This window comes from Dromiciops gliroides, chromosome 3 (assembly GCF_019393635.1).
Source record: "Dromiciops gliroides isolate mDroGli1 chromosome 3, mDroGli1.pri, whole genome shotgun sequence".
NCBI classification, from domain to species: domain Eukaryota; kingdom Metazoa; phylum Chordata; class Mammalia; order Microbiotheria; family Microbiotheriidae; genus Dromiciops; species Dromiciops gliroides.
In genome coordinates this window covers 394372045-394394081 of record NC_057863.1, presented here as the reverse complement: position 1 = coordinate 394394081, position 22037 = coordinate 394372045, and the positions used below count along the sequence as shown (strand labels likewise).

Genomic DNA, 22037 nt, shown 5'->3' with positions numbered 1-22037 from the left:
ATTAGATTGTTTGCTTATATTATCATCAGCATCTTCAATTATTAATTGTGTGGGTACAATAATACTAAAGGCCTTGGAATCTGAAGGGAAGATTCTGCCTAGTATCAGTTATGTATACAAAAGAGAAAAGACAGTCCATGAATATTTTAAAGGCATACACAATTATTAATAGCAATAACAATAATTGCAATCTTATTCAGGACACATTCTAATGGGCAACTTATTTCTATGAAAAGATCAAGTCCAAAAGAATATGCCTAAGCTATTTTAGAAGCAAGCCTCATGTAAGCTCTTGAATGCTCTAGGTGGTTGACCTCATTTTAACTAGTTAGTAATTATTTATTTGAGAACCTACTATGTGCAAGGCATTGTGCTGAATTCTATAGGGATAAAGAAGAAAGAGCCATGATGTTCCATTTCTTGGGTAAAGAAAAAGGAAATGACATAAGTTTCTTAAGTCACAATCATTTGCAAAACCTCACTTCTGATGTGATACCAAGTGTAAGTGTGACACATTGCTATTGCCAAGGTTATGATGAATTTGGAAGAAGTGGTCTTATGGTGACATATTCTATCAAAGTTCAGCTCAAGTGGCAACTCTTATGGGAGGCCTTTGCTAATCCTCTGAGTTGATAACAGGACCCACTCATATCCATGTGACTTAGTATTTACTTTGTCTGTAAATATGTTCAGAGAGGCAAAATGACATACTGCATAGAGATCCCAACCTTGAAGCCAAGAAGACCTCATCTCAGAGTTTCTTATACTACTGAAATCACAAGTCTGGGCTCTATTCCTATGTATGTTCAAATTATTTCTTCCCATTAGAATGTAAACTCCTTGCACCCTAGGACTCTTAATTTTAAATGTCTATGCCCAGAAACTATAGTTGTGATGTCATTAGTAAGGGAGATAGCTGGAGTAAGATCTGAAACATGGATTTGTTAGGAAGGTGGGGGTGTTGATTAGAGTCAAAATGACTTAGCTGCTCAAAGTCATCATTAAAACGATATTGCTGATCCTATATACAATAGTCTCTTGGTTCTGCTCATTTTGCTCTTCATTATTTCATACAAAGATTTTCAGGTGTTGTTTTTTTCTAAAAATCATTGAGCTCATAAATTCTTATTGCAGAGTAATATTCCATCACAATCATGTACCACAACTTATTCAGCCATTCTTCAATTGATGAGTACCCCTATAAATTAACTTTAAAGGACATATGAAGAAAGACACTATCTGGAGCCAGAGAAAGAACTGATAAATAGAAGTATGTATAGAATAATTATATATACACACACATATACCTATTTATGTCTAATCGCATCCATCTCTAGGGTGGGGTGAGGGAGAAGGAAGAAAAAAGAAAACAATACATGATAACATTATTATATATTTAAAGGAATAGCAAGTTATACATAATAGATTTGCAGTTTTATGTGAAATGGTCTTTTTATTATACTATGACATGGAAATTCTTGTTTTATATCATAAATTTAAAAAAAATTAAAGGTAATGTTGGGGTAGAGAGACTATTATAGGGGGGAGGCATGAACCTATATAATGGTGGGAAGAAAAGAGGAAAAGATTATTAAGAGGAAGAATATTTTGCCTACTCCATGGTTTTGCAGTTTTCATTTTCTGTATAGCTTTATTATGTCTAGCCTAGGTTAATCCAGATAAATGTAATATTGTATGTCAATGAGCACACATTCTGGAAAATATTCTAAGAAATCTGGTCCCCAGAATTCACAATGAACAAAGTATTAATTATGAAATCAAAGTATTATATAGATTGCAAGCTATAAGGGACCTTCAAGGCTTGTCTTCCAGATGAGCTGAAATTTGAACCCTAATTGTAATTCTATTGCTATTTCCACTGTAGTATGCTAACTCTCCAAAGCATCAAATTTCACTCTGGTCATGCCAAACTTTATTCTGCAGTGCCCAGAAGAGTAATGATCAAAATAGGCTCATGTGATCATACCTCTAAAGGTAGAAGGAACCTTAGTAGTCATCCAATCTCATCTGTTAACTTTAAAAATGACAAAATCTAAAATTGAGAGGCTAAATAATCAGTTGACAAATATGTATTAAGAGCTTACAATATGTGAGGCAAAAGTTAAATGACTTGCCTAAAGCCACACAGTTAATGAATGGCACATCAGGGATTTGAATTCAGGTCATCTGTCTCCAAATCCAATTCCCTTTCCACTGTAATACTCTGAAATCAAACTTTCAAAGGACTATTATATTTCCTGGATTTCTTGTAGGAGATCTCATTCCTGGGAAGAACAATCATTGTCTGTGATTAGGACAAAAGAGATACTTGGATTTAAAACCTTAATTTGTCTCTGAAACTTAGCAAGCTGAAAAATGCATGACATAAGAAATCAAACTCTCCATGGCAACAAAATTGTCATGCTTGATGCGCACAGTCTCAAAACACCCAGGCAAGCATTTCAAAAATATGTTGGGTGGGGAAGGAAGACTATGATTTCAAGGAACTTGGTTAAAGTAATTGCTTGCCAAGCTGAATTTAGGGAACCACAAACCTGCATAACCCTCTTCTTTCATGGGAAAAAAGGCAGAGATTCGTTTAATGCTTTTTAATCTTAGAAAGGAACTTAAAGCCTTCCCTCCTTTTTTTGTGGGGTGATGACGGTTAAGTGACTAGCCCAGGGTCACACAGCTAGTAAGTGACAAGTGTCTGAGGTTGGTTTTGGACTCAGGTCCTCCTGAATCCAGGGCTTGTGCTTTATCCACTGCACCACTTACCTGCCCCTTCCCCTTACTTTTAAGCTGGTGGTGTACACAGCTCAGTAACATCCCATGTACCAAACCCAGGCTCCTCCTGTGGACAGTGAAATCTTTCCTACTCCACGGCTCACCTGATATTTAGATCTTTTTTTTTTTTTTTTTGGCGGGGCAGTGAGGGTTAAGTGACTTGTTTGCCCAGGGTCACACAGCTAGTAAGTGCCAAGTGTCTGAGGCCAGATTTGAACTCAGGTCCTCCCGAATCCAGGGCTGGTGCTTTATCCACTGCGCCACCTAGCTGCTCCCTAGATCAATTTTTTAAGGTATATTTGGAAATAAATAAAGCCATCATTAAACAAAGCATCAGTTTTACTCATCTATGTATATTTAGACATATGCACATTTGCGTATGTATATATACATATATGTGCATACATGTATATGTGTATATATTTATATACACACGTTAGCTCACATATATTTGGTAGCCAGTTATAACAGTCTGAACTTCCACAATCCCTGTATTTCTGTATTTTACTTTTTAAAAAGTAAGTACTTCTGTTGCTTTTTCTCTCTGAGTATATGTGTATATGGTTTGCTTTTTTTTATGTGTATAAGAATAGGGGTAGAAATGAAGAAATTCCATCTCATAAATCCCTTTTGGCCATGAGGATTCCTGCTGTCGAGGGTCAATCACATTATCACACTCCCTCCATGCTACACTGCACACTGCTGGTGGATGCCCCAGCTAAGTACTGGATCAACAGCTGAGTTCAAGGGCATGTCTTTTCTCAGATGACATTAATTTGTTGCTAGCATGATTTCTGAAGTCAGTGACTCACTCTCTTCCACTATAGAGCTCTGGGTCAAAGGATGTTCATCTAAAACCACTTTCCCCCCACTCCCTCCCAACTACAAAAATGAAAATGTTCCTATGAATGTGTTAGGCAGAAGCAGTGATGCTATTATATCCTGTACAGAATTATAAAGGAATAACATTGTTTGAGTATTGAGACCAATCAGAGTATGACGTGATATTTACCCATGGAAAAAGATATGTGGAGTCAGACATCAGATAGCATACTTGGAGCCAAAAAGTTTGGGAAATAGGCAAAACAACATTAAACCCTGACTAGCACTTCAGACAATTCCAGAAAGACCAGATTCTCAGAAGCCAGACTTTGCATGCTCCATGTGTGCAATATCTTCTAGAGATAGCTCATCCTCTGCCATGTTGGGATATAGCTAATGATGTGGTACCACATGTGAATTCATTCTATTCCCTGGGAACATCATAGACCTCTGGCCAGAACTCCCCATCACCATGACCCTCATTTCCCCAAAGAATTTATTTATTAATTTGTTTTTTGGTAGGGCAATGAGGGTTAAGTGACTTGCCCAGGGTCACACAGCTAGTAAGTGTCAAGTGTCTGAGGCCAGATTTGAACTCAGGTCCTCCTGAATCCAGGGCCAGTGCTTTATCCACTGCACCACCTAGCTGCTCCCCACAAAGACTTTAAAGGAAGTATTCTGCCAATGTAAATTTCTATCATCACAGGACTCCTTTCTCTCTTCTCAAGAAGCCTCCACCTTAGAACAAGTTCTCTCAACTTCAGAGCCAATGATCTATCTGCTGTGATACCTAGGTGCCCCAATTTCATCTCAGACACTGTGTCACCCTGGACAAGTCACTTATCTGCAATTGCCTTAAACAGCTGGGATCATCTCCAGTCGTCCTGATATATATCTTGCCACTGGACTCAGATGGCTCTGGAGGAGAAAGTGAGGCTGGTGACTTTGCCCAATCCTCCCTCACTTAAATCCAATTCACTGCAAGTCATGACATCATTTCCCAAAGTCATGGACCTCTTCCTGAACAAAGGACCAGCAACAACACCTTAGAACAAGCCATCGTTACCTCTTGCCTGGAAGGTTGCAATGGCTTCTTTATGGATATGCCTAATGCCATTCTCTTTCCTCTCCATACAGCTGCCAAAACACATTTCCCACAGTTGCAGGACGAACTGTACCCAAAACACCCATTGCTTTTCTGCTATCCCACCCAAAACAAACAAATAACAATAGCAAAACAAACAACTTTCAGAAGCTCCTAACTGTTTCTATTTTATTTTTTTGGGGGGGGAGGGGCTGGGCAATGAAGGTTAAGTGACTTGCCCTGGGTCACACAGCTAGTAAGTGTCAAGTGTCTGAGGCCGGATTTGAACTCAGGTCCTATTGAATCCAGGGCCAGTACTTTATCCGCTGTGCCACCTAGCTGCCCCTGTTTCTCTCTTTTTTTTTAATTAACTCCAACTCTCTTCATCAGTTCATTAAAGTTTTTTTATAATTCTGCTACCACTTACTTTTTTCTAGCATTGTTTTTTAGTATCCTCTTCCTTACAACTTTTCAATTCAAACCAAACTGTCCCCATATTTGTCACTCTCTCATTTCCATGCATTTATGCAAATATTGTCCAGTGTTTGAGTTTCACAATTCAAAATCCTTGTCTTCCTTAAAGACTTGGCTCATGTGCAACCTCTTTTGTGCAGCTCTCTGTGATTGCTCAGTTTATGCACTCCTTTTTCTCCAATTGTCCTGTAATATGTTGTTTTCTGTATATGTTGCATACACTTCTAGTGGAAGGACAGTTTTGATTTGTGTCATTTTATTCCTAATGTGCTGGGCATAGTACCTCACAAATAGGACGTATTTGATTAATGTGGAATTGAATTTATCCTGTTGCTAAGGGACGTAGTCACTGAAGATTGTGCTAGAAGGCTGGTACTGGAGTGCATGTACCTGACAAAGGAGAACAATGGTGGGTTGCAGGAATCTCAGTGTATCCATCCTACATTAATAAAGAACACTTCATTTTATGGAAGGCGCATGCTTTATACTTCCTTTTTACTATTTGTGATGTGTCCAGCAATCATTTACCAGGTACCTATCAAGTACCTACTAAGGGTTTAGAATTGTACTAAATATTGAAAGCAGGGGAGGGAATTCATTCTTGGATAATTACCAGTCTAGCATGTATGAATACTAACTCATTTTTTTTCTTTTTCAAGAAGTTCCTAAAATTCTACCATCTCCATAAAAACTTCCGTGACAAATTAGAATATAATGAGTGTATAATTTTCCTTTTATTCCACTGTCTGGATTCCTATAACTGAGCTATTCCTCATTTGTTCATAAAGCAATGAAGCAGCTAATGTACACTTGTTAAATACCTACTGTCTACCTATTACTACATTTTTTCTGCTAATTACTCTTAGATAATGATACTATTTTAAATATTGATTCACCTTTTTATATCTATTCATGGCACCATTATGTATCAACATCATTCCTAAAGAGAGATTGGGCTAATTCAAATGTCCCCTTATAAAAGTCAAACAGAACAACAACAAAAAAATATGTCCTTGATTTGATTAAAATTTAGGATGATTTTGGTTATTTATGTATGTATAATAATGAACATGATATATTATAATGTAGATTGATCTTGGGCACTGAATCCTCTGATACTCATGCAATGGGTGAGCTAATGGAGCAAGATTGAGAAGGTGAGTGGGATCTCACAAGTTTGATCAGATAATGTATCTGGATGGATGATTCTAGAAGTTGATAGAGGAACTAGACAGTGTGTCATCTCTGAACTAGAAGAGGAAAAGCAATTTCATAGGACTATGGACTAGAATAAAAGCTTATGGAAATCATGGAAGGAACCATGAAGTTCATCTAATTCAACTATACCATTTTATTTATTTATTTATTTCATCAGAGCTGTGCTTTTAGTTGGTTTTGTACGAATATTTTCTACTCTTCAGATCAGCTTTTGCTCCTGAAATTTGTTCTTACAGAATTACCTGAGGCCCTGGGAGATAAAAGGACTTATCCAAAGTAAAATAGTCAGTTTTTGTCAGGGGCAGTACTTAGTTGCACATGTCCCTGACTGAGGCCAGCTTTTTCTCCATATATCATGATACATTGCCAACAATTCTCCCCTTCCCATTTCAAAAATGAGGAAATTGAGGTTCAGAGAGATTGAATTATGAGCTTAGAGTAAAATAATAAATAGGAAAGCCAGTAAACACCAAGTCCTCTTACTCCAAATCCAGGTTTATAGACTTGAAACAAGGCTAGAAAGCATTCAAATAGTGACATAGACTCTAGAGATGGCATTAAGCTAGACACATGATGGAGCCAGGGCTAAATGGGAGAAAAAGAAAAGAGGGATGCTAGCAAGCCTAAGAAGCTTGTGTCTTTCTATGGCTAGGAGTATTTTCAACTTTAATTCCCATAGACAATTCTGTACTCTGCACATTTCCTTTATTTTACCATTTCCCTTTTGGGCTACTTTCCTCTTCTCTAACTAAAATATAGTCAACTACCTTTCCTTTATTCTCTAATCACTGTGTAAGTACTTATATATGCACATGCTCCCTAAGAGTAAGGATTGCATTTTTTTTCTTTTTCTTTTCTGTATTAGTTTATTGCCTGAGCTGAGTGCAAACTTAGCATACAGTACGTGTGATAGATACTTGTTGATTGATTCATTGAAATGAGTTAACAAAAACTTTTTTTTTTTTTTTGCAGGGCAATGGGGGTTAAGTGACTTGCCCAGGGTCACAAAGCTAGTAAGTGTCAAATGTCTGAGGCCGGATTTGAACTCAGGTACTCCTGAATCCAGGGCCAGTGCTTTATCCACTGTGCCACCTAGCTGCCCCCCAACAAAAACTTTTGAAAAGGCTTTTCACTAGAGAGAACTCAGAAGAAATGTCCATGAAAATTTTACACAATAGTTCTATTCTGGTTAGAGGGTAAAGACTGGTGTCAGTTGTTGCTACAAGAAAATCTATCTGAACAATGATGTGGTAGGAGAGAAGATAGATGGAGTATATAAGGGAACAGGAAGAAAGGGAGAGTGCTTGGAGGGAAAGGGGAGAGCAAGACAGCAAGAAGGGGAGATGGTGTGACTGGGGGGGAAAGAGAGACAGAGACTGAGACAGAGAGAGGAGACATGAAATGAGGGAGAAAAAAGAAAACCCTTGGTTGGACTGAATCTGCTGAACCTTATTTGAGTTCTATTTCTTGATATGCCCTCTTCTTTAACATGTTCATAACAGCTTAATCATGTTAAAATGAACAACAAAAATAGCTTCAAGACTGGGGGAAAGTACACACTGGTTGGAAGAAGGGGGAATGTGGATGTGGGGGCAAAAAGCATGCATTGATTAAAGATATCTGAATTCCAATTCTTTTTGAACACCAGCAAACCATAAGTTACCTGATTGCCCAGTGTAGAAGCCAGAACAACAATTCTCAACTACTGTACCCTACAGTTTATCCTGTCTGTATTAGAGGAAAAGCTTGTAGAGGAAAGGGCCCATGTATGTATAACTGCATCAATTCAGTAATGTTTAGAGTGCTATAAAGAGAAAATTTTCAGATAATGGTAATGACTATGATAAGTATTATGCTTCTACCTGAACATAGTATTATCATCATGGTGTAAGAATTAAACATAAGACAAAAAAATTATCTCTGCTGTTGGACATTTATTCTGCCAAGTCTAAAAGCAACACAGATGTTCAACGGGTTTCTCACAAAATACATTGAATCTTTTTTTCTATTTTTGGAGAAGCATGTGTATACATGGGAAAAGAATTGGATTTCAAGTCATAAGACCTTGGATTAAATCCTGGTTCTGTCACTCTCTCTCTCTCATAACCTTGGGTGAGTCCTTTAACCACTTTGGGCCACATCTCCAAAATAAAGGCACTGAGAAAATCTCTGAGATTTTTTTTCCTACTTCAAAATCTCTAACCCTTCTTGAAGTAAAGATTTATCAAAAAGGAAAGTGGATTGAAAAATAATAGAAAACAGAAAAGTGGGTAAAGGTGGTAGGGAGAGTGAAAGGAAATACCTTATGGGTACATAAAAATGATAAATTCCATGCTGGATCAGAGCCATGATCCCTCCAGCTGAACATCCTAAATCTGGAACAATTTATGGGAGGGCACAGTTGCCCTTCATAATGATCACTTATACATTCATTTGTTCATTCATTCATTCATTCTTCCATTCAACAAATACAGTGATTATTCCAATGAGAGTACTATGTTAGCTACTGGGGAAGATATGTTTTTGTATGACTCCATCCTTGCTTTCATGGATTAACATAGGGACGATCTGGTTAATGCTTAACAACCCTCTTTGGTGGGAGAGTGGGGAATGTATGTGTGACACACTTTGAAGTTTAATTTGTATTATTATCATTTTTGATCACATTCTTAAGTCTCGTCAATCAACAAAACAATGAGTCAAGTCCTGATTTGCCCATTTTTGAGATCTAAATCCTCATATTAAAAATTTAACAATTACCTTTCATGATTCAGTGCAAGCTAGGTCCAGCACACACCCTTAAATTGACATCAACCTTAAATGTTAAGTGTGTACCCTAAACCCTTTCCAATGTTTGTGTATTATACTTGATACTTTATTATATACTTTCTACTTTCTCTAAAACCTTCATGAAATTAATTATATTTCCAGCCCAAATGCAGTGGGAAAGATTAAAGATAGAAAAGTAAAAAGCTAACCTGAAGAGAACATGGGGGTGAGAAAGTAAATAGGAACCAAGTCAAATTTCTAACTCCTTTTCTTTTGCCTCTTTCATACCCTCTGTGCCATAACTTCCTAAAGGGGTCAAATAAGGGAGAATAAGCATGTTGAGAGGATGTTGGATGTATAGTTGGGAGACCTGGGTTTTAATCTTGGCTCTGCTACTTCCTACACATCCAACTTTAAGCAAGTCTCTTAACATAACTGAGTGTCTATTTCCTCATTTATAAATTAGAGAGATTGGACCAAATGACTTAAGACCTTCTAGCTCTAAATCCATGAACTATGAGCCATGAAGCTAGGACAATACGCTTTCCATATTTGCTCTAGTTTTTTATGTCTCTGAGGCTGCCAAATATGCCTGGCAATTAGAACAAATTGGGGCACTGCCATCTGCGATGTGTCGACATCTGTCCATTAGGGAAAAAACTGGACTAAAATCATACATGTTACTTCCCCGGATACTGCTTGAGTATCATCAGGCAATAATGACTTTCTGTCACTACTGCCTTGTACTGGACATAAACTGATAATCTGGATCTGATAGGCTACTGATTGAGATTTTGCTATAAGGTTGGTTTTCTACACTGTTCTCTTACTCTCAGCCCCAAGGATTTTTTTTTTCTTAATTAAGGATATCATACTAGGAAACTGCTGTGCTTGTTTCCTCTGAAGCTTCAGAACTAGACATTCCTCTACCTTAAAATATTGCCCTCATTTCTTTAGATTTAATTCAGCAAACATTTATTAAATAACTGTTTCAATACTGCAAGGCACTGTGGAATGGTACCAGAGATGCAGAGATAACTAGAACACAGATCTCGTTCTCAAGTAGCTTACAGGCTAATGAGGGGAAAAGTACATAGATTTGTAACTATTTTATAAGTTTCAATGTGATAAAGGAAAAGGAAAAATACAGCCAAAAACTTTGCCATGAAATATCTGAGCAAGAGGGAGGAATCATTTTCAATGAAGAAACCACAGAAAGGGCTGCCCAGAGGACTTAGCACTTAAACTGAGACACAAAGAAAGGGAAGGACTTTAAGAGGTCACATTGATATGGGGAAGCTAACTCTAAGCATGAGGGACAACATGAACAGAGACAGCAAAGGAAATGAAAGGAATAGTTCCATTTAGTCAGAATTTAGAGTGTGTGTGTGTGTGTGTGTGTGTGTATATATGAGTATTATTTATAAAAATAAAATTATTTTTATTTATATATAAATATATTTATTTATAAAAATAAATGTATTTATAAAAATAAAAATAAAAGTAATTTCAAGGCAGATGGTGAATGGACTTGAAAGCCAGGAAGAGGAGTTTATACTTTGTCAGGAAATAGGGAGCCATTGAAGGTCTTAGAATAAAAGGATGATATAATCAGATTTGTTTATGAGGACATGAAAACATATTCTTTTCATGCTTTGAAAATAATGCTCAGATAACAATAAAATTCACCTGGAAGAACAAAAACTCAAGGATATCAAGGGAATCAATGAAAAAAAAGAAGGTGGTCCAACAGTACCAGATCTCAAAATGTGTTATAAAGCAGTAATTACCCAAACAATCTGGAATTGGCTAAGAAATAGAGAGACAGATCAGTGGAATAGAATAGGTACTAAAAATTACACTAAAGTAAATTACTATAGTAATCTAGTATATGATAAACCCAAAGATCCAAGCTTTTGGAAAAAAAACCTCATTATTTGGGGGATGGCTAGGTGGCACAGTGGATAAAGTACCGGTCCTGGATTAAGAAGGACCTGAGTTCAAATGTGACCTCAGATACTTGACACTTACTAGCTGTGTGACCCTGGGCAAGTCACTTAACCCTCATTGCCCTGCCAAAAACAACAACAACAACAACAACAACAACAACAACAACAAAAACAAAAAACAAAAAAAACCTCATTATTTGAAAAAACTGCTGGGAAAACTGAAAAACAGTTTGGCAGAAACTGGGTATACACCAACATCTCATACCACATATGAAAATTAGGTCAAAATGGGTACATTATTTACATATGAAGGGTGATACCATAAGCAATTTAAGAAAGCATGGAGTAGTTTATCTGTTTACAGAGAGAGGAAGAATTTAGGACCAAAGAAGATATAAGGAGAAATACAAAATGTAAAATAGATAATTTGGCTTTTGCACAAACAAAACTAATGTAACCAAGATTACAAGGAAAGCAGACAACTGGGAAAGAATTTTTGAAACAAATATCTATGATAAAGGCCTCATTTCTCAAACATATAGAGAACTGAGTGAAATTTATAAAAATACAAGTTATTCCCCAATTGAGAAATGGTCAAATGATATGATCAGGCAGTTTTCAGACTAAGGAATCAAAGCTCGATATAGTCATATGAAAAAATGCTCTACATTACTATTGATTGGAGAACTGCAAATTAAAACAACTGTGAAGTATCACCTCACACCTATCAGAGTGGCGAATATAACAAACAAGTAAAATATTGGATGTTGGAGGAGATGTGGGAAAACTGGCATGCTAATCCACTGTTATTGGAATTGTGAACAGATCCAACCATTATGGGGAACAATTTGGAATTATGCCCAAAGTGCTATAAAACTGCATACCCGTTTATCCAGCAATACCACTGCTAGATTTATATCCCAAAGATACCCTGAAAAGAGAAAAAAGACGTATTTGTCTTTTCATAATGGCTAATCATTGGAAATCAAAGGAATGCCCCTAAATTAAGAGATGGTTAAACAAGCTGTGGTATATGATTGTGATGGAATATTCTTGTGCTATAAGAAATGACAAGGAGGATGATTTCAGAAAGTCCTACAAAGAATTATATGAACTGATGTATAATGAAGTGAGCAGAACCAGGAGAACATTGTGCACAATGATAGCAATATTGTCTGATGACCTGTGAATGATTTAACTGTTCTCAGCAATACAATAATCCAAGATAATCCTAAAGGAATAATGTTCTAGAATACTGTTTACCTCCAACGAAAGAACTGATACTGATTGAACACAGACTGAAGCATGATATTTTTCACTTTTATTTTTATTAGTTTTCTTATACAAAATTACTAATTTGGTAATGTTTTATATAATTGCAAAAATATAACCTATATTTGATTGATTACCACTTCAGGAAGGAGTAGGGGAAGGAGGGAGAGATAAAATTTGGAACTCTAAAAAAAATGTTTATTATTTTTTTAAAAGAAAAAAGTTACTCCATTCATGAATTTTCCCAAATTAACTGAAACCAACATTTGTTCATTCTAATGATTTCATAATATGCATTCCCTGTTGTACCTCTGCCCCCATCCCACTATATGTGAGATATGGCTAAACCAGTGAAACTGTGTGTGTGTATGTGTATGTGTATGTGTTCTAAACACATAGACAAGTATATGCATTTAAATGAATGTTTCCTTCTTTAAAGTAGTCACCTTGAGAGACTGGACTCCTATTCCATCAAAGTTAACATTGCTCAATGCATTCTTGGTTCTTTTTATGTTTTGACCTGGGACAAGACTTTTTACCACCCAGAAAAGCCAGTCTTATTATTTTATTTTCATATTTTATTTTAAAACAAAAACATTATTCCCTAAGTTGGCCACCCACTTTTTATAACAGATGTGACTATGGATAAACATTGACTCCTTACAAAAATCAAAATCAACCTAAAATGGTGAGGTTTCTTCCCTAATATAGTTGTCCAAGAGAATATGACACTGGTTCTGATCAGCATTCCAAATAAGGACTTCTAAAACTGTTGTGATCAAGTGCATCCTCGCTGTAATGTTCGTTTATTCTCTAGGTGAGGATATCAAATAGGAGACTCATTAGCATGTACAAGCTCTGGTCAGTGTTGTAGAAATTAGTGTCGTTGGTTTATAACCAACCCTCATGTAACACTGAATAGTAATAACTATATACTTATTATTAACCAAGCTTTGCTGTGTGTTCTTAAGTATACTTCCAATGCCTTGTTTGTGTCTCCCATATTTAACTATAAATCCTTAAAGTAAGGGATTATGATAATAGGCAGGAGTAGTGAAACAAAAGTTAGATTTGTAATCAGAATATCAAGAACCCCTAGAGGTCATATAGTTCAACCTGTTAGAATCCTGGTAAAACTTAAGAGGGACAGCTTGGTGGTTCATTAGATAGAGTGTTGGGATTACAGTTAGAAAGACATCTTCCTGAGTTCAAATCTGGCCTCAGACCCTTACTAGCTGTGTGACCCTGAGCAAGTCACTTAAAACTATTTACTTCAGTTTCTTCATCTGTAAAAAGAATTGGAGAGGGAAATGGCAAACCACTCCATTATCTTTGCCAATAAAACAGTACATAGGGTCACAAAGAGTTGGCCATGACTGAAAACAACTGAACAACAACAAAGACTTCAGAGTTATTCTCCAATTTCATAAATGTACTATATTGACAATTCTTGTGGGAAAAAATGAAAATGGGAAGTTATTCCTTCTACTAATTACAATATAAATATTCCTGACTATTCCAGGATGAAATGATTTCTTCTTCCTCTAGACACCTATACAACAATTCATAGTCAATGTGTCCAAAATAGAACTCATTCTATTTTTGCTACTCCAAATTTCCCTACTTTTGTTGGCAGAATCTCCATACTCTCAATTCATCTAATTTGGAATCTAAGAGTCATCTTTGAATTTCCTCTCCCTCACCTTCCATATTTGGCTATGTCCTAAGTCTTTTTCATCAACACTTCTTTTATTCATCTACTTTTTTTCTCACAAAATATACAGTTTAATTTAGGCCATTATCACCTCTCACTTAGATATTCCAATAACCTTTTAATTGTCTTCATGCTTTCAGTTTCTCCCTCGTCCAATTCATCCTCCATAAATATATCAAATTGATATTCATAAAACACAATAATTAGGTGGTACATAAGAATGATGGACTTGGAGTCTGAACGACATGAGTTCATATCAGGCCTCAGACACTTAACGTGTGACATTGGGCAAGTGACCTAACTTCTACCTGCCTTGGTTTCCTCAACTGTAAAAACTGTAGCACCTACCCCTCCAAGATTGTTGTGAGGATCAAATAAGATCATAATTGTAAAACACTTAGCACAGTGCCTGGAACATAGTAGGCCTGTTGTAAATGCTTATTCCTCTCCCCTTCCCCTATCATTCAACTATTAAAATAGTTTTATATTGCCTCTAGGGTAAAATACAAAATTTCTAGATGATTACTTAACGTCTTTCACAATCTAGCTTTTACCTCTCCTTCCAGATTTATTTCTTAGTTTTTGTTCTTGTTCTATTTTTCTCTACCTTCATATCCTCTCTATTCCAACTAAACAGGTCATCTTGGTGTTTTACAAATGTTACATTTCCTTTGCCCGATCTTTGTACAGGTAGTCAGCTATGTTTGGAACACATTCCATTCTCACCTCCGCCTTGCAGAATCCCTACCATCCATCAAAAAGACAATCAGATGCCACCTCCTATAAAAGATCTTTCCTGAGCTCCTTATTTGTTAGGATTTTCTCCTATTTGAAATCACTTTGTATAAACTTAGCAATGATTGACTTGTCCTCATGATAATCCTACAGGAGAAGATAAAGTCTTGAAGGGAAGATACAGCTTCACTTTTGTCCTTGCATCCCCAGAACCTAGCCCAGAGCCTTGCACAAAAGAGCCACTGAATAAGTGTTTGTTGAATTGAATTGGATCTGACAATTAACTTGGTGGGGCCTTCTGTCCTCTATCTTTTGAATAGTTATCTGGCATAATATCTATTAAATCTTTTTTCCTCTTTACTCTTTTTTGGTATGCTTAGGACATGCCTTCCCTGGTAAAATGTAACATCCTTGAGCACAAAGACTTCCCCACTCTACTTTTGTTAGTCTCATCTAGAACTTGGAGGGATGCTAGTAGCCTCAATAAATATTTGCTCATTTATTTTTTAGTAGTTTCCTCCATCAATCTATCTCCCTCCCCCCATTTTGCCTTATTATGTCACCAATGGTTTTAGCAGATTTATGTCCATTATTTGATAACACTTCATATCTCTTAAGTTCCTTTGGAAATATGTATGTAGTTTGAGGATTCACATGGATGTCTTCAATAAGAAATAGGCCCCCTTGTGATTATTTAATTTTACTGAAAAAAATGAAGATATCTTCCAGGGCTCTATTAAGGATACCAGCCATAGCAATGCCTTTCTGTACTGAAAGATGACTTTGAGGTTGGAACATTGAAGCCCAGAGAAGGCAAATGACTTGTCCATGGTTTCCAAAGTAGTTAGTAGGAGAAATGGGGTGATAATTCAATTCAGTGTTCTTTCTCCTATCTCTCATTTTCTATCAACCTATTGCCTGTTTAACCAGAGAAAAGAAAAAACTGGAAAAATTTCCCTCACTTGTTGCTCCTCATTCATTGCTAAAGTAAATATGTTTTCTAGTGTATTTATTCAGCATATGACAATGAATTCAAACACATATTTGGGGGTTATATTATAATGCAAAAGCAAAATATAAGGTAAACTTTTTCATTTTCATCAAAGTCTCTTATAATAATCAGTAAAGAACCAAACTGTCTGAACACTATGTTTGGTACATGAAAGAATGATTCTAGTGGAATAAAATGTGAATTCTCTTCCAACATGCAGCCTCATCCATTATTCATTAGCACTTTTCTTTATAGACTTATCCTTGCTTCAGTCACCTCACTTACCAATTCTTCTGTTGAGTTGGGCTGGACTGGGAGTGCCAATTAGTTCTGATGAACTGGAAAAGGCTGTTGGAGGCAGCAGGGCTGATAATGGGTTATCACAGTTATCTAAAGCCAAGAGAAGAGACATACAGAAAGTCCATCAAAACATTCTACTCTTAGAATAAACAAATGGAAATATTCTCAGACATTATTAATAATAACTCACATTTATTTAGCCACTAAGATTTGTAAAGCACTTTCTTAACAATAATTTTGTGAGGGAGAATGTGTAGGAAATAGATTCTTTGTTTTTAACATGAGGAAATCAAGTTCTAGAGAGATTAAATAGCATGGTTTTTTGGCTAGTGAGATTCAGGATTTGAACCTAAGTCTTTTGACCCCATGTCAGAAGAATTCAAAATAATTTTATTCCAGAACCTCTGTTAAAAAAGGGGTATTAATTATGTTAGATAAATATTTTAGGTGGCCAAACCTCAGGGATTCTGGGAGTAATTTTGAAGATGGGGAAAAGAAATGGCATATATAAATGACCTACCATTATGGGAAGTTGCCTGAGAACAAAACCACTATTGATTACTAAAACAAACCACTTTAATTCCATGGCAGTTCAGATATGGATATGTGTAGAAATCATGGAGTAGGCTAAGTTGAAGAAAATTTTTTAAAAGTAAATAACTAAATAAAACTGAATTATGTTTAATTGATAGTCCAGTACATTTTTTGTTGAGCACAGCTCTGTTTCAACCTTTTTTGAAAAGTTTTCAATTATCTAAGTTTATTTTCTAGTCCTTCTAAGAAGAGAGTACTGAACCAATCTGAGTCCTGATTGGTGGCTTGGGGCTTCTCAGCAAAAGATCAATATAATAAATATCACTGGTCACTTTCCAGGACTGGAGATGGGGGGGGGAGTATAATTTTAATTAGACTTGTTGGAGAATTTAATGATCTTTTAAATACAAACTACATTATTTTATATCTTAAGTTGAACCTACTTATTTGAGAAAATTGAGATTCAGAGATTGGTCTGAATGTGTATTGCACAATACTACTCTCTGGTCCCACTCGAAATAATTCAACAAGGATAATTTGTGCTCCAATATATGTGACAGGAATGTGGTAAGTACTGAAACTACAAATACAAAAAATGAGATAATGCTTACCCTCAAGAAGCTGACATTCTATACTAAGTCACACTTACTCTTTCCTTTTGAATAGTTTTCTTATTACTTGCCCCTTTGTGAGGGCAAAAAATAACATAAATACATAAAATCTATTCTATAGAGATTCTAGAATTTGGGTTAATTCTACTTTTAGTATATATTGAATTTCTCATTATGTCCTGGACAGTGACATTTTCTTTTCATGACTAAAAGAATACATTGCAAAATTTGTTTTTTATGAAGTTAATGACCAGTACATTGTAGTAGCAAAAAACCTAGAGCTGGAAGTCATAAATCTCCAAATTTAGTTCTTGATTTCCCGCTAATTATGTGGCATTGGACAAGTCACTTCCCCTCTCTGGGCCTCTATTTCCCTATCTCTATTATACATGCCATCTTTAAGAATCTATGATTCTGTACAGCAGCTAGGAAAGCCTGAGGCATTTTAACCTATTTCAATACCACCTTCAAGCCTGCATTAAGCAGTAAAGATTAGATTCATTAAATTTTGTGGAAAAAGTGGACAGTTTTAAAAAGACAAAATATGATTATAGTGTTTTTTTTCTTTATCTGGTAACTCTTGAAAAGAAACATTTGGACTATTTGAAGGAACATTAATGAGAAACATAAGGATTAAATTCTTGTTAGTTGAAATGTGCTAAAAATCAGCTTGGCAAAGTATATTTTGGGTTTTTACAAAACACAAATGTTTGAAAAATATTACAAGGCATTCTACAAACATAAAACACAGGCAGGTCCTAGCTAATGAGGCAGAAACTGCAAATGAATGCTGAAAAGACCACAAAAACAGAGGTCATTGAGAAGTAAACAGGAACAAATAATGGGGTTTTGTTTTTGTTGTTGTTGTTGGTGGTGTTGGTGGTGGTGGTGGTGGTGGTATTTTGCCCCAGGCTATGTCTTCTGATGTGTTGAAGATAGGATCACAACTAATTATATAAAAAGTGATTTAAAGCTCAGCCCAGGTCCCATTTCTTCCAAGATGCTTTAAAAATATTTTAAATGTATTATTCAGAAAGGGGGGGTGTCTAGACAAAGTTGTAAAATAAGTAAAATTTTTCATGACCATCCTCCTTTCCTGATCATTCTCCCAGGCATTGGTGCCATATATTGGGATGGTTTCCATGGTTCAATGTCCTTAATGATGCCAGGCTGTTGTCTAGGGTTTCTGATTGCCATATTTCTAATTCTCATTTCTCTGCCATCACTGAAATATTCCTGTTCAAAGTTTAATGACCTTGGGACAGTCTTGAAGATGTACCTTCTTAGATAATAGCTACCTAATAGGTGATGATAATAATAAAATAATTATTATTATCATCACTACTACTAATTAATGTAATAAATCTCTCTCTGTCTCTGTCTCTCTCTTTTTCTCTCTCCTCTGCTAAGCAGCATATATGTATTTTAACAAGATCAATCTGCTGGAGATAGTAACCACATCCTGTTTATCTATCCCAAAGACCTAATAATAAGGTGGGAATTTTCAAGCTATGGAAGAAAAAAAGAGTACAACCATAGCTAATCAGTGAGAAAGGATGTTTGGAGGCAGATGGCTATTTTGATGCCTTTCACATCCCAACAGTCAAGTGGCTAACTACTCATCTCTATTTGAGTTAGATCATATAATTTGTTAGCACCTAGATAATAGAAATTGAGAACAGATCTATGCATCGACTCATTAAAAAAAGGTTATAGAAACATCTTCTATTAATTGAAATGAAGAGGTAAAATTTCATTGAGCATTAATATAGATGAATGCCCCAGGAAGCTCATTATTGGGAAAATGTCATCATCCTACAAGATCCCTCCAGCCTTTGTATTCACATCTTCACCCTACTCTGTAGGGTGATACAGAAAAAAGTTATCTGTTAGAGATAAAAGCTTTGGACTCCACAAAGCTCCATTTAAGGAGGGAACTCAGGTCAGAGCTTCTCATTTCTCACCTAGCTACACTTCTTTGAGATTTCTCTGACTTTTCCCCCATTCCCCTTTTGTGTGTTGTTTCCCCCCACTTAGTTATCAGCTACTTGAGGACAGCGACCTTATTTTATTTTTGTATTTATATCCCAGACCTTAGCACAATACCTGGCATATAGTAGATATTTAAATGTTTAGTAACTACCTGACATGTATCACTGTATATATGTGTTATTAATCAACAAGTTTATGTTCTCTTTTGTAATTTTAACTTTAAACAAAAGTTTAGTAGAAATCACAGTGATCTAGAAGCCAGAATGCTTAAACTCTGCCACTGATTTGCTATATGACTTTGGACAAATTACTTAGTCTCCCTGAGTTTCAGTTCCCTTGCCTTCAAAATAGGAATATAGCCTATACTACATTCACCATGAGTTTACTCAGCATAAAATGAGAAAAAAAATTGAAAGTTCATTGGAAACTATAAATTATTATTTTTTGGGGGGTGAGGCAATTGGGGTTATGTGACTTGCCTAGGGTCACACAACTAGGAAGTGTCAAGTGTCTGAGGCTGGATTTGAACTCAGGTCCAGGGTCAGTGCTTTATCCACTGAACCACTTAGCCACCCCTAAATTAATTTTTTAAAAAAAGAAATAGATAAAGTTTTGAAGTTACCTTTCCTGGAGATTTCTAAGGGAAACAGGATTAGTAATTTTATTTTTTAAAATCATTTCTCCCTCATTAAAACAGTAACAAAAACTTATCATTTCTTATAGTTTGGCTTCTTCTGAGATTTATAAGCACTCCTCCATTGATACTTCATAGTTGGGCAGAGGTGACCCTAGATTTTCAAGTATAATGCTAGCATATCCCAAGCTATGTCATGAACTACTAAACTATAAGGGCTTCAGGTACAGAACATTATAGACCTTGTGACAATTGTTTGAGAACCAGCCTATGATGACATGGGCTTATCTCTAGAAAATTGATAACACATGGCCTTTTTTTTTTTTTCCTCAGTAGGATGGAAAAAAGGTAAAATTTCATAAAAGATCATCTACTTGTGTGGAAGGATTTATACCAGTGAAAGTATGGGTCTTTTAAAAACCAGGAGCATCACAGTGGATATGGAGAGCTTGAGGAGAGAAGGGAAAGAGAAAGGCGGGGGTGAAAGAATTGGAAGTTTTGGCCAGAACCAAATAGTACTAAAGAGTACTTAAAAGGTACAGGGAAGCTATAACTCCATAACAATAAATACTTGATTGGAAAGGGAAACACACACACAGATACACAAAAACACAATTTGATCTATTTGCTGTGGGGACTCTAACCTCAATCAAACTTATTACTTCATTTTCAGATCTTCTCAAATTAGTACCAATCTGCTGATACTGTGTCCTTACAGTTCAAAACAACCAACCAGTTCTGCCAAAATTCAGTGGGAACAGTAAATGGATTTTCAGGGAGAGTAGAAAGTGGATTTTGGTACTCTAGAGATTTTTTTAAATGAAATTCCGTGTAACTTTTGGAGCATCATTTCAAGTAAGACAAGGGTGAAGGGAGGCAATAGTCACGGAAGACTTCTGAGTAAAATGAGATATAGAGGAGGGGAGAAGAGGGAGCTTTTGTCAAATGGTCTCAAGCTTTTTAGTGAAGAACAATATCAGACCTTCAGCTGAAAAAGTTGGTGTCCTATTAGGTGTCCCAGGAGGCTTAAGGAGGGACAAAAATTTTTAACAGACTTTATGGTAAGTAGGATAGGGAATCTAAAAGGAAGATGTAAAAATATTGTTTTACTTCAGAAGATTCAATTTGAGATTCCATAACTTGGTAGTGGAACCACCCAAAATGGTTTTTATAAATTTCTCTCTCTCTCTTTAGCAACATTTGAATAGGAGCAAACAATTTAATAGTAGGAATAAATTCAAGGTTGGATCTGAGCAAGGCATAATTGGTGATAAGTAAAGGGACCAGTGACTTGAATGGAGAGTTCAACTGGTTCACCAAGGGGGTAGATATAGAGAAGGAAGGAGAGAGTAGGCATTATATGGGGTGATGGCCTTGGTAGGAACTGAGGGGTAGAAGTATTTGAGTTCATGGTGAGGCTGAAGAAGAGTAAGGGGTTATAAGGAAGAGGAATAGATTGGATGATTAAAAACTGTGATCAGATAAAGAAATTTGGTAGCTCATGAACATGGAAGTAGAACACTTTTGGGTTATGACAAAATTAAGGGTGTGAACATCTCTGTCTCTAGTTGAGGTTGAGTTTGGAATAGTTTTAAGAATTTAGTAGACTGAGGACCCAGGAATTTAGATTGCTTGAGTATTAATTAATATAAAAGTTGTATGCATATTGAAATTTCATAGTAAAAGGGGAGAAAATAGAGTGGAGAGAAAGAGGGGCTGATGACCTATGATAAAGAGAAAGGGATAGAAGGGAGAGATATAGAGGTTTGAAACAGTTAACAATTTATAGTCTTAAAAAATTGTCTGCAGCCCTGAGACATAAGATCACTAGTTTCTATGTGTCAGAGGCTGAACTTAAACCTAGGTCCAACTAATTCCAAGACCTGCTTCTACTAGACAATGCTGACTCTAATTAAGTAGGTATTATCTCAAAAATTAAGTACTGTTTTCTTTGACACATCATTCTCTCAAATGCCACTAACTTCCTCTGATATGAGGAAAGCTCTGTGTCATTAAAATGACTAACAAATCTCACCTTAGACCCCCCCCCCCACAACCCACAAATGTCACAGAACTTTTATTTCTTGGAGTTTCTTTTGTCTGGAAGTGATTTGGTAGATGATTCAGCTGCTCCCCAGAAACAACATGTTA

General features: G+C 36.1%; 1 protein-coding gene across 1 annotated transcript in view; it reads right to left on the bottom strand.

Moving 5' to 3' along the window:
• The window catches only part of CNTNAP5 (contactin associated protein family member 5), a 974910-nt gene that overhangs the window by 752835 nt on the left and 200038 nt on the right, over positions 1 to 22037 (bottom strand). Inside the window, 1 exon segment of the mRNA XM_043992699.1 lies at positions 16101 to 16205. Coding sequence (XP_043848634.1) covers positions 16101 to 16205 — 105 coding nt within the window.